This window comes from Prorops nasuta, unplaced genomic scaffold, assembly GCF_024137725.1.
Source record: "Prorops nasuta isolate Cenicafe-Biocafe unplaced genomic scaffold, Cenicafe_Pnas_1.2 PNAS00009, whole genome shotgun sequence".
NCBI lineage: Eukaryota > Metazoa > Arthropoda > Insecta > Hymenoptera > Bethylidae > Prorops > Prorops nasuta.
In genome coordinates, this window is record NW_027116806.1 from 3687184 (window position 1) to 3702208 (window position 15025).

The following is a 15025-nucleotide window of genomic DNA, read 5'->3' on the forward strand; positions in this document are numbered from 1 at the left end:
AATGGATTCTTTCACGTTGAAGTTGACGAGGAAAGTAAGAAATATACAGCATTTGTTACGCAAAGCGGACAGTATCGTTTTCGTCGCGTGCCTTTTGGACTCTGTAATTCGCCAGCTGTTTTTCAGAGATATATAAACAGCGTTTTCCATCCTTTAATTGCGAAGAAAGTGGTACTGCCCTACATGGACGACCTCATCGTACCAGCGACGGATGAGTTTGACGCTCTTGAGAAATTAAATGCAGTGCTCAGGGTAGCTAGTGAACACGGACTCGAAATAAACTTCAAGAAATGTCAATTCATGCATAGGCGCGTGGAATTTCTCGGACACTTGATTGAGGACGGTAAGGTTTATCCGTCTCCAACGAAGATTCGCGCGGTGATGAATTTCCCAGCACCAAACTCATTAAAAAGGATACAGAGTTTCCTTGGTTTGACGGGTTACTTCAGAAAATTCATTAAAAATTATGCAGGAATTACGAAGCCTTTAAGCGATCTGTTAAAAAAGGACACTGGATTTAAGTTCGGACAGGAGGAAGAACAAGCATTCGAGCAATTAAAGACTATCTTAAGCAAGGAACCGGTACTAAAGATATATGACCCACAGGATGAAACAGAACTACATACCGATGCCTCGAAGGATGGATTTGGAGCTATATTATTGCAGCGATCACCAGAAGATGAAAAAATGCATCCGGTCTATTTCATGAGTAAAAAGACGAAGCCAGCCGAAAGTAGATATACAAGTTACGAACTGGAGGCACTCGCTATAGTAGAAGCACTTAAGAAATTCCGAATCTATCTTTTAGGGCTGAAATTTGTGATCATTACGGATTGTCAAGCATTCCAGCAGACCATGAATAAAAAGGAAGTATCCCCACGTGTAGCAAGATGGGCTCTGCTTATCCAAGAGTTTGATTGTACAATCAAACATCGACCAGGTGCTAGAATGCCTCATGTTGATACTTTGAGCAGGTATCCGGTAATGACCATCAAGACGGATGAATTTTTGAGCAAAATCAAGAAGGCGCAGGCTTTAGACACAGAAATAGAAGTAACAAAGGAACTTCTACAGATTGAAAACGGATATAAAGATTTCTCAGTGCAAAACGGTATACTATATAAATTTATAGAAGGGAAAGACGTTCTAGTCATTCCAAAGGCCATGCAATACGAAATCATTGGCCTTATTCATCATAAGGGACATTATTCGGTGAAAAGAACCATAGAAATTATAAAACAATCTTATTACATACCCGAATTAGCTAAAAAGGTTGAAAAATTTATATCAAACTGTGTCCCGTGTATCTTAGCTAACAGAAAAGCGGGTAGACAAGAAGGATTTCTGCATCCCTTGGAGAAGCCTCGTACGCCTCTGCACACCTACCACATAGATCACCTCGGTCGCTTGCCATCGACCAGCAAAAAGTACAACCACCTTTTAGCAGTCATAGATGCATTTACCAAATTCGTGTGGTTGTACCCCGTGAAGAGTACTTCAACCTGTGAAACCATAAAAAAACTAGAATCCCAGAGGAGCATTTTCGGTAATCCACATCAAATAATAACCGATAAAGGACCTTCGTTCAGTTCGCATGAATTCGAAGAGTATTGCAATCAGCAGAGCATAAAGCGAATACTAGTTACAACTGGGCTACCCAGGTCTAATGGACAGATCGAGCGACTAAATCGCTCAATTATACCCGTGTTGACGAAATTTTCATTAGAAAACGCTGAGAAATGGTATCAGCACGTTAGTCGGTTGCAGAGTGTAATAAACTCGTCTTTCCAGCGTAGTATCGGCACTACCCCGTTTGAATTAATGTTGGAGTAAAAATGAAGGACGCAGCAGATGTAAAACTGAAAGAACTAATTGAAGAAGAATTACAAAGGGGATTCGAAGAGGAACGAATGAAATTGCGACAAGAAGCCAAGGTCCAGATAAGCAAAATTCAGGAAGAAAATCGACGAACCTATAATCTACGCCGAAGACCAGCGAATAAATATACGGTGGGCGATCTGGTCGCAATTAAACGAACTCAAGGAGGCCCAGGTCTTAAACTAAAGCCAAAATACCTAGGACCTTATAGGATTAAACGAGCTAAATACAATAATTCCTACGACGTGGAGCGTGTTGGAAATAATGAGGGTCCGCGACATACCACAACGACAGCAGAATATATGAAACCATGGCAACCAGACAATTTGTTTTCGGAGGCCGAAAATTAATAGGATGGCCGAGTGTAGGATTTTAAAATTGACATTCCAATCGGGTGTTTCCGGGAACGATCGGCGCTCTATTTCGCGGGAGTAGGGCCTGAAGAAAGCGGAAGGACAGTGACCGATAAGCGAGTGTAATGTAACGACGTATGACCGAAATACAGAGATTATTGCTAAACAGATATCGTGTAGTGTAATTCCTTTTTTCCCTTCGGACCAATTCCTACAATAATTAATTATTTATTTACATTCTTTTAGTTGCCTAAATTATGCGACCTCAGTGCTTTATATTACCGCTTGATTACTTGTCGAATTTATAAGTGATTTCAATCCTTTATGTTGCCGCTATTTTTGTTTGGGATCAAATAATTACTTGTCGAATTTAAGTGATTTTAATTCTTTGTGTTGCCGGTATTTTTGTTTGAGATTTATTTTGTGTAAATTTTTTTTTGATGGTATTTTATTGGTATTTTAATTTTTGTGGAGAGAAAGGACCAAATTACTTGCCGTTGTTTTTTACACTAAAGTGTTTTTTTTTGGGGGATTTTAGAGCTTTTTGTAATATGTGACAAAGATACATCTTAAAAATTTCTTTATGCAAATAATACAAAATGTAATGAAACTCTTAAAGAAAGAATGTGTATTCTAATAAATAAATTTTATTGGAAGGGAATATAAATTGAAATATATAAATGATTATATTGTTAACAATAATCAATTTTATTTAACAATATTAAAAAAGGAAAAGTACAACATTTTAAATACTACATTGAAAAATTATAGCTAAAAACAATGAAAAATTACATATCAACTCGTTATAAATAGTTTTGATGAAGAAAGATACAATAATTTTCTAAACAAAAAATATGTATTACGGGATTTTATTTGAAACGGCGCGATACTCAGTGAGAAAATAATTTAATAAAGATAGAAACTCATTCTGGAAATCATATCATTGTTAAATAGTTTACTCACTATAGATATATTGCAGCCGAAGGCGCTATAATTGCGGCCAATATTTAGTGAAATGGCGTTTTAAACGCAGCCGTGGTGCTAATATTGTTGAACATGTTAAGATGTTTTTACCCATGATAACAACTTTCAACATTTATAAAAGCAGCCGTTAGAGATACGAATAACGTAATATTGAATTAATTAAATTTCCTCAAAGAATATGATAAACGTACCTTTTGAATTTCTGGGCCATGTTTTCTTTTGAACGATATGATCGTTCACAGATATCCATGATTTATCCTTACGTATCATAGACGTATGATGACCAGTTGCAGCATCCTTGCCGTCATGGAAAATCGCACAATTCGCTTTTTAAACTTTATCATCCATTTCTAATTTCTCAATAGGTATACCTTTAATGTTTCAGTTTTTAAGAACAATCCAATCTTTAACGTTTTCTATATTTTCAGTTTTGGTATTATATAATGATAATTTAACAATCAGAACTTTTTAGTAACTGTACTAGCAATTTTTTGCTGAAGCTCTAAAGAACTCATGCAATTACTGCACAAAGAATTCTATAGTTTTTTTCCACTTAGAGAAGTTGCTCTGAATTATTTCTTTCATGTGCTCCAAGAATTACTTTTGAATAATTTTTTGGGAATTAACAAACTCTTCATATCATCAAATAGCGTAAGTAATAAAATATTATTACAAGATTGGGTAATATCTGTATGACAACATGAAGTACTATATTTGTCCGTTTTTGTTAGATAATGTTGCACAACGCGATTCAAGCAACTTAATTTATCACACAGAGCAGTGATTAAATCACCAGCATCATACTACCGCTTTCCAACAAATTGGATTTCAGTATATTGTCTAATATCAATATTTTTTACAGATTTATCAATAGTTTCTGTAAGCAAAAATAAAAGATTTTAGAGCATTTTCTGCTCCTATACGAAATAGTACTTCTAATTGAATAACAATTTACAATGCATTGTATAACTGCATTTGCGTATGAAGAAATATAATCACGTCTCAATATTCCTCTTATGTATTAATCAATATCATTTACATATACAGCAATTAATGACAAATTTAGATGATGAAAGTTCTACTTATTACTACAACCTTCTATACTCATTAAAATTAGTCACCAAAAATTTTCGTAAGTTATAATGTTTCATCTGCATATCTTTACGCAAACATGTGACTGCTTAGCCAATTTCCCCCTATTATAGATGCTCCTTCTTCTTTCTGAAATAACCTGTAAATAAAACAAAATTTTAATATAAACAATGCAAATTAAGAGAAAATTTGTTTGGATTAATTTTGGATACATATTAAACAATATAATTTTCTTTCAATTGTTGCTTTGCTACCTAAAACTCAAGTCATACATAATAGTTCCCAGACTTACTATTTAAATATACATATACAACAATTAATGACAATTTTAAATGATGAAAGATGTACTCATTACTAAAACCATCTATCTTCAATAGTTAGGCACTAACAGTTTACGTATGTTAAAATGTTCTATATGCTTATCTTTACGCAAATATGTGATAGCTTAGTCAATTTTCCACCATTGTAGATGCTCCTTCTTCTTTCTATGATAACTTGTAAATAAGATAAATTTATAATATAAAAAAATGCTATTTAAGAGGAAATTGGTTTGAATTAAAATTGGATTTGTATAATACAATATAATTTTCCTTTCAGTTGTTACTTTGCTACTGAAACTTCATCTCAAACATAATAGTACCCAAGCTGACTATTTAAATATACATACACAACAAATAATGACAATTTTAAATGATGAAAGATCTATTTATTACTTAAACCTTTTATCTTCAATAATTATAGGCACCAACAGTTTACGTATGTTAAAATTTTTTTCTGCATACCTTTATGCAAATAATTGAGAGTTTACCCAATTTTCCACTATTCTAGATGCTCCTTATTCTTCTTTCTGATATATCCTGTAAATAAGACAAATTTATTATATAATGCTACTTAAGAGAAAATTGGTTTGAATTAAAATTGGATATGTACGTATTATACAATATAATTTTCCTTTTAATTGTTGCTTTGCTACATAAAGCTCATCTCAAACACATTATAATTGAATAATTTTATAATATCCACAAATGGCTCATACTTAACATACAGCTGCTGGATACAAATTATTTCTACTCTTTTTTTCCATTCGGATGCTTGTTGTTGCATTATTTAAGAATATATTGCCTGGTAATCATTTTATAAAATTATAATAACGATACAAGAGGCTATGAACCGAAAATGTGATAATATTTAAATTTCCACTACCTGCAGGTTACAAATTAAATTGAAATAAGTATCTCAATATTATTGTATTAGAGTTTATTGATAAGCATCATGTATCACCATATACCAAACAGAATTCTCCAATATAATCTGAAATTAATATAAAAAAATATATCTGTAAAAATATGAATATGTATTTATAAATTTTAATATTTTTGTCTTACAATTTTATAGATCTTACGCAGTGTAAAATACCAGGCCTCTTTTTAGTTGAAATCCAAATTTATCATCCTCCGTAGCATTGTCTAATTGAATGATTTTCTAATATCCGTAAATGGCTCATACTCTACATAATTAGCTACTGGATACAATTTGATAACTTCTACTTTATTTTCCCATTCCGATACTTGTTGTTGCATTTTTGAAGAATATATTACCTGCCAATCATTTTATAAGAATATAATCACAATAGCTTAAAATATATGTTGGTATATGACTGCATATAAGTATATAAAAGTACTTATATAGATTCAATTTTTAAACATACGTACAAATCAAGTTATGGCAAATTTAAATGATGAAGATTTATTTTGTTAATACAACCTTCTAACCTCATTGTAATTAGTCACAAACAGTTACTGTATGTCAAATTATTCTTTCTGTCTACCTTTATATATATATATATATATATATAATATATCATTCTCATCGATCTTCGATTATTCCAGCTATTTCCTGCATATTTCCAAAACAATCTGCTATTTAGGAAACAATAATAATATTCACTAACATATATAACAGAAAGACTAAGACTGAATTAAATCTAAATATTAATTTTTAAATGTTATATACCTTCTAATTTGTCCATCGTAATCCATTATATCTGATCTAAATAACCTGAGTAAGCTTAAAGTATATGCTGGTATGTAACTGCGTATATATATATATAAAAATATCTAGATTGAATTTTTAAACATACGTACAAACCAAGTTATGGCAAATTTAAATGGTGAAAGAAGATATATTTATTAATACAAGCTTCTAACCTCATTAAAATTATAAGTCACAAAAGATCAATGTATGTTCAATTCTTGTTTCTGCATACCTTTATATATGTAATCTGTTCGATCTGCCATTCGTTCATCTGCTTTCTGCATTTTGCTAACACAATCTGTAATTTTGAAAACACATACTATAATAATAATATTGATAAACACATTTAATATTAAAATTGAGTAAATAAAAATCAGATATTGAAAAATGTTATTTAACTTTTAATTTGTTCTTCAAGATACATTGAAACTAACCTAAATAATATGCGTATTAAGGGTTATAGACTATACCACAACTATTTTCCTTGTTTTGGCATCATTTTGTTACCAATTACTTTATTAATTGGAATGTGATGAGCGTTTATAAACGCATGGTTTTCTATTAGTCACTCTATTTCCTGTAACCTATAAAACAAAGAAATCACAAAGTACCATTGCTCAAATATTTAAATATTTGTTCTAACAAACAATACTTATCTAATTGTTTTCTGGATCACTGCCATATAATTGATGCATCCAAATTTTAACTATGAATTCACATAGAAAACTCACGTGCGAATCATACTAACAAAACGAACACTTCGATGGATACTACATATACGTCGCGCCTGCGTTGCGGCCATATTGGAATCTGTTTCACACCTATAGCACGAACACATTTGGACTATATCGGAAGAGTAGTGGAGAAGGACAGAAGATGTCGTTGATAGGCTTCTATTGTGAAAGAGTGAGACTTCCGAGCGAGACAACAATTTTCGGTCGGAAGAAGAAGAAAAGCTGAAACTAAAATAACTGATCGTAATTGCTCAATCTTGATATCTCAGCATTGAGTGTACCGATTTAGACGTTTGTAGTCTCATTCGAAAGCTTATAATCGATTTATATTATGAAAGTTTCATTAAAATTTTCATTAAATGAACCGATCGGAAAATATATCTATCGGAAGAATCGAGTGGTATAGTTTGGTTCAATCTTCGCGTAAAAGTAAGTAGTATCGCGCGGCTCGTATTTTTTTAATTACTTGCCGCGTAACACTACCGTGTTACTTGATCTAGGCTTCTCCAATTGTGTAGCTGCTTTCACAGCCCACGTATGTCGCTGTGTTTCAGGGAGAAGCGGATATTCGTAGAGCTCCCAGGAACGAAAAGCCATCGTGAGGTTTTTATTCTGCTCGATAATACGTAGAAATTGTAGTTTGATAAATTCATTCAAAGTCACATGAGGTATTCTCCATTGCACTCGGTACAGTTCGATTCTTGAATCGGTGAACTTATTCGATGAAAATATTGAATTGATATCATTACGTGCTCGTATCAGAATAAGCTCATGGCGAGCATTGATGATGACACGTTTGTAATCTTCGCAGAATCCTAACAGCATATGCAGGGGAACGCAAAAGTTGAAATTGTTAGTGACATTTTCACGGTCTTGAGTCTCAATAAACCAACCAGAATGACGTAGACTCATACTCTCTTCAGTGCTTAAGGATATGAGATTCTTAATACTGGTAGTAATGCGGACGTTTTTACAACGATCGATTTCAATACCATTCAATTCATACCGAATTTCATCGAATAAGAATGCCATAGAATTAGCGTCGAGCATAACTTTATCCAACAAAGGTGTATCAGCAGCACGAGTACCTTCAATCAGTTTCCCTTCTATATAGAGGTAACTTCCGCTAGGCAAAAGAATCAAATCTTGTTGTTGTATAGGTATACGAATTTCATCACTACTTCCCAATGATGCATTCGCATATGGATTATAGGCGTGTATTTCCAATTTACTTATGCGATTGTCGTATACAGGCTGTGCGGTAACGTTCAACGGATCCATGATTTTTTTTCTTCACAGTCAAACCCAATAAGTGTAGAAAATCTATATTTTTTCTCGTTAGCACTTTCTTATTATCAATTCCAATTTTATTATTTTCAATATTACTCTGTAATGATGATGATGATGATGATGTATTCAATTCAACTGCAGCTGATTGACTGATTGGTTCATCGAGTAATGATTGTTTATAATCATTAATATTCTTGTAAATCAACATTTTCTAATGTGTAACCGTATGGTGATCTCTTCACTTCAAAAATTTACAGGACGATTGTCTTGATCGAGAATACGTAATGTGAGACGATCGATTACCCTTGCAATGACTGGCAAGTAAATGACGTTCTTCGGTGTTTCAGAGATTTTATAGCCTGGTGGAACGCTTGGGAAAAATTCGTGGATAACATGTCGTGGCCTACCGTTCGTATATGCACCAGCGGTAATGTTACATTCGATACGTAGAATATTTACTTTTAAAATATTCACCGGTTCGTCCGATTCAGCCCAAGTGTTTGGTAGGATTACGCGGTCCGACGAAAATCCTAGCAGAGAACCAATATTATTAATTTTTGTAAAATCAATAGAATATTTACACATTATTTCACTTTTCAGTGTATTATTATTGGCACGCAGAATAATAACATTATCATCATACGGTAACTCCAACCGCATACGCAAGTATTCATTTATCGCACTCAACTCATAACAGCCTGTAGGTATGGTTATTAGTTTATTTTTACCAAAGTAAAATTTATTATTCGTCTCATCTACATTGGCGATCGAGTAGAAACTTTGAAAATCTACGAGTCCCAGCTCATAGTGACCATCGTCCAGATTGATCGGTGGGAAAAAATTTGATTCCAACACATGGCCGTGTCCTGATAGCGTAAATGTTAAAGACATTTCGTCTGTTCTCTTAGAAATTTAACACACAACTGACCACAAATTCTCGTATCATACGACTGATATTGGTCATGATTGTAATAAATTGTACTAAGCGGACCGAAGTACCGTACGAGTTCAGTCGGTGGCTTCAGATTGCCGAAAGAATCGAAATAATTTACAAGATTATTGCATTTAACGTAGGCAACCCAGTGAGTGCCTGGACCATTAGAATCGTCAAGGTTAACGATTGCACATTCATTAGACCATGGACCGTTTCGTGGCAGACTTGTACGCATAAAGACTCCACGGAAATTTGGTATATCACAACATACGTGAGATAATTGAATATTACTTGTAGCACCAGATCTTGGTAGAACGTGTACAGTTACATTTTGTTCCCTTCTTTGACATTGATTTTTTTGCTATCCTTCCTCCGTTTCGTTTGTACGGTGCGAGATACAGCCCCCGTCCGCCTCTTGCAGTTGCTTCTATCATACGATTGTGACGCTGCATTTCTTCCAACTGTTTTTTCGCAGCTTTGGCATCGTTTACAGCTTTCGCTATACCTGATGCCCCACCTGCTAGTGCTCCCACCGCACCTAGCAGTGGGAGCAAAGGCAACAAGCCGCCCCGTTTTTTAGGGACTCGAATTTTCCGTTTTTTTACAGCACTATTTCCAGTTTTTCTCACTGCTGCTTTCCTCACCATATCTGTTTGTAATCCTAAACCAAGTTTACGCTTTGCCTTCATAGACGCCTAGACAGCTGTTGCTGCAGCACGCTCACCCAAAGTTGCGTCACCAGCTGTGATACGTCTACGTGCACGTTTTGCGAGCACTTTCTCAGCTTGATGACGCTGCGATAGGTCTTTGTATTGCGAATATGCGATATCGTGTTCTAGACAGGCTTCGTCCAGCTGATTCACACCTCGATCACCGCGTGCTAATCGTTTTTGAAGTCGAGTTCCTGGTCCACAATAATTGTATCCTGGTAAATGAAGCTCAAACGGTAGTTTGTTTATTGTTTTATTGAGGAATGATCCACATCCAACGCACGACATGTATAACAATCTTTTATCAACGGTGGTAGTCCATCCGCATGAGTAGTATTAGGTAGATTGAAATATTGTAAACAATAGCGATATTTTTGAACCTCAGGATCTGCACGAATATGCTTGAGCAATTTATTCCAATATCTGTCAATACTGTGTGAAAAGTATTTTAAAAGTACAATTTTCGGTACGTATTCCAATTGATCACTGCTTAACTCCTCCAAACTTGTAACATCCAACACAAATGCAGGCATAATGAAAACTGATTGAATTCTCCGATTTCATGCCTATAAATAGCTCATGCAATTACGATTTAACCTCACAGTCATTTGAGAATGCATTTCGTAAAGCAACCATTAAGTATCAATATCTCTAATACCGATTATCACACTGCCACCGTTAGTGATATGAAACATCATGGATCTTTGCTTCCGTCAACTATACGCTGTATAGTTTGCGGACCCTCAAATTGTGGGAAAAAAACGTATTGCTAAGTCTTATTGACAGTCCTCACGGTGTAAGATTTGACAACCTGTATGTTTACTCGAAATCGTTGCAGCAACCAAAGTACCGTTACTTGGAACAACTATTGACAGATATGGAGGAAATTGGTTATCATCAATTTTCAAATAATAGTGAGGTTATAAATGTGACAGATGCATTACCAAATTCAATCTTTATATTTGATGATGTGGCAAGCGATAAGCAGGACAATATAAGAGACTACTTTTCAATGGGTCGGCATTCGAGCATCGATTGCTTCTATCTTTGTCAGACCTATGCTAAGATCCCAAAACATCTGATTCGTGACAATGCAAATATGTTAATCATTTTTAAGCAGGATGGGACTAACTTGAAGCATGTTTACAAAGATCATGTAAACACTGATATGACATTTGAACAATTTTGTGAATTGTGTTCAAAGTGTTGGCAGGAAGATTATGGATTTTTAGTAATTCATAAGGACAGTGGTATGCAAAATGGTCGATATCGGAAGGGTTTCGATGAATATGCAACCATCGAATAGCATAAAGCATCATATCAGTGCTGAAAAGTGTTAGTCTAACGTAGAGCATTGAACAGTGTAAATACATTATTAAGCAAATCAGTTATAAAGATAAACGGGTCAATTGAATCGCTAAACAGGTTGGTCGAACCGCTAAACCGGTCGATTGAGCCGCTGAACTGGTCGATTGAACCGCTAAACAGGTCGGTTGAACCGCTGAAGCGGTCAGGTGAACCGCTAAACAGGTCGGTTGAACCGCTGAACCGGTCATTTGAACCGCTGAACCGGTCGGTCGAACCGCTGAACCGGTCAGGCGAACCGCTGAACCGATCGGTCGAACCGCTAAACAGGTCGGTTGAACCGCTAAACAGGTCGGTTGAAACGCTAAACAGGTCGGTTGAACCGCTAAACCGATCAGTCGAACCGCTGAACCGGTCGGTTGAACTGCTAAACTAGTTGATTGAACAGCTATAAAGATCGATTGAACTAGTACATTGACTCGTTCAACAATAAAAATGGATGAAAAGTCACTACTTAAGAAGATTGCTGAAACGAGTGAGGTGATTCGTGAAAAACATCGAGCACTGAAATCGGAAAGATCAATGGTGGAAAGTAGATTAAATGAAACTTTTAAACCAATAGTTGATCCACTGAAAAAAATAGTTATGCAAACAGATAATAACAATGAAGGATCTTATGACTTAAACATAGATATAAATCATGACAAGAATCGGAAGCGTTATCATACTTCAACCCCCAATGAGTATATTATCAAGAAAAAAAAGAAATTACATAACAATGACGGTACTCTTACAAATAAATCATTGATGATCTATGATGATGATAATGATGAAAAATCTACTTTTGATAAAACAGTATTACCAATGAAATTAATCTCAGAATATATATCATTACCATTCAGAGTCTGGACAAGAGTCTGTATCATCACATTCAACATCAAGACAGGAAACCTTAGGATTGCTTAAAAAACAAATAAATCATTCCATAGATTGGAGATCTTTTCCACCTATTGCACGTCATTATATGCAGTTGTTTCTTTTCGGTAGTAAAGATCAAATCGATCATGGTTTCGGAGTTACATTAGATAAAAGGAACCAATATGTGATAGGAAGATGTATATTTGATATTAGTCATGAAGGTGATATTTTAATTGATAAAAAGCGCTATTTTGGTACGAGAGGTCTTTTTGAATTAATCTTCATGAAGGAGCCTGATAAAAATCTCTACACTATTGATGACAAGATCATATATAAGCAAATTCTTGAATAAACTAAATCATATAAAAGAGCAAATGATAGTTACCAACAGGTTCAAGGGAATAAGGGTCCAAAGTATAAGAAAATAATTCAACCATTAATTTACAATAAAGTACCATCACAACGAGTGATAGCTGGTAGTGGATTTATGCGTGTTACTGATGAGCCTGCAAACTATATACATTGGAACGATCCTAATGAATTAGTGGATCGATTGCGGCTTTTAATTGCATCAACCACCGTAGGTCATACAAACCACCATAATGAAATACAGTCAATAATAGAAGAGTTGCGTGAAGAGGATCTTATTCTATAAAAGGGTACAATTTATAAACATTTTGTTCAGTTGCGTACCACACGTCAATATGTCAATTAACAAATTTGGTAGTGGTTTTAACGTAAGGAAAGAATTTAATATTGGTACATTAAATGTGACTAAAAGAGCACTGGATTTGAATAATAAAAAAATAGGAAATTTGACTATTGATTCTGATAATAATACATGTGCTGTGAATATAAAGTTCTTGCAACATAGTTTAGCTAAATTGGAGGAAAAAATTGAAGAGAGAATAAATAAAAAAATACAGGAGATTGAGGCAAAACTTTTGTAAACAAAGAGCATGATTAATGATGGATCCAAAAAGTGAATTTTTAGGGTGCATCATACATTTTATACTCATGATAATCGATTGCTTTTGAAAGAAAAAGAATCATGACTGAAAAAAAGAAACAGAAATTATATGTGTCTGAGGGAAAGGTTGTAAAAAGAGAATTAGGGAAAATCGTAAGTGAAGAAAAGAAACAGCTGGTGCAAGAGTTACATGTCCCTGCGAGAAGAAATTTTCCACGACGAAAAGTCATAATACGTGGTTTCGATGATCTCTGGCAGGCTGACTTTGTAGACATGCGTTCTTATGCTGACACAGGTTACTACTATATTCTGACAGTGATTGATACCTTATCGAAGTATGGTTGGGCAATAGCGCTTAAGACAAAAAGCAGTAAGGAAGTGACCACAGCTATGGGAAAAATCTTAAAGAGTGGAAGATGTCCCAAAAGTTTGCAAACTGATAACGGTAAAGAATTTTACAACAGCGAGTTTCAATTGCTTATGAAAAAATGGGGAATAAATTATTACTCCACGTATAGCACGTTAAAAGCGTCAATAGTCGAGCGTTGGAATCGAACGTTAAAAACCGCAATGTGGAAACGTTTTACACTGGACGGTAGTTACAAATGGCGAAATATACTGCAACAGCTGGTAGATGATTATAACGCACGAAGACATCGTACTATAGGAATGCGACCCGTTGACGTAAAACCTAAGCATGCTGAGCATCAGCTTGCTACTGTATACAGCAACATTAAGATCGTTGGACGTACCAAGTTCAAGGCCGGTGATTTCGTGCGAATCAGTAAATACAAAAATGCGTTTGCTAAAGGTTACACACCGAACTGGAGTACTGAAATATTTCAAGTTACAAAAGTGCAAAGGACAAATCCTGCCATGTATCTACTTAGAGATCCTCGTGGCACAGAAATACATGGTGGATTTTATGAATATGAACTTTTAAAAACAGCTAATCCTGATGCATACTTGGTAGAGAAGATATTGCGTAAGAAAGGGAATAATGTTTTTGTAAAATGGTTAGGAATGGATAAAACACATCATTCGTGGATACATAAGAACAATGTTTTGTAATAATAATAATGTATGTAATATAATATAATACAATAAATACAGCTATTAAAATCTACTCTTTTAATCTATAATTTCCCCAAGGTAGAGTCGCTACAGTACCGGGTGTTATGTGACGTTTATCGTCATACGGACTGAGACCAATTTTTCGCTGAGTAGTGGAAAACACCTTGTGCACTTTCGAATGAATTAAATTTTGGTTACGGGACTGTACGGTGAAATTATCCAACAATCCTTGTAGTCGTCAAAGGTTATGTTTCTATCGATAACATAACCTTTGACTCCCTTAGCCTTTTTGGTAATTTTCGTACATTCCTGCACCTTAAAGGTGTACATTTTCGCTCTCAGTCCAACGAACTCGGTCATGATCTTTCCATTGTTCTCGTCCTTCATTAGCCCAGGCACTTTTTTATTGACTCGTGGTAAGCCGTACCGATTATCAGCAGGGTAATCGCTGGTGTCGAATTTGACCAGATTATGTTTCATGACCGAGTAAACATCGTCACACTCGATACTGTACACTAGACTGCCCGTGTCGGTATACATCGCTTTACATTTACTGCCGAATGTAGGAAGCATATAATCGTAATGGAATTCATACAGACAGGTCTTTGAAATATCTAAAATACTCATGCCTACGTACACGGGCTTATCAAACTTCGCGGATAATTTCGACAATTGAATAGCGACCAAATTCTCTTCAAATATCAAACGACTGTGAAAATTCGGTTTGGAAATCAGCGCTTCCGCCACGT

General features: G+C 34.9%; 1 protein-coding gene and 1 long non-coding RNA gene across 2 annotated transcripts; both read right to left on the reverse strand.

The window, feature by feature from the left end:
* Positions 1–3187: 3187 nt before the first annotated feature.
* Positions 3188–6908, reverse strand: LOC136776288 (uncharacterized). Its single transcript, XR_010823048.1, has 7 exons — positions 6776–6908; positions 6574–6639; positions 5693–5905; positions 5511–5618; positions 5238–5429; positions 5090–5164; positions 3188–4446 (listed from the first exon to the last, which is right to left on the reverse strand). It is a non-coding gene; the product is annotated as an uncharacterized lncRNA (long non-coding RNA).
* Positions 6909–7537: 629 nt separating this feature from the next.
* On the reverse strand, positions 7538–8356 carry LOC136776178 (uncharacterized). Its single transcript, XM_066731558.1, has one exon. It carries the CDS (start codon positions 8354–8356, stop codon positions 7538–7540), a length of 819 nt encoding a protein of 272 aa, XP_066587655.1.
* Positions 8357–15025: the final 6669 nt, after the last annotated feature.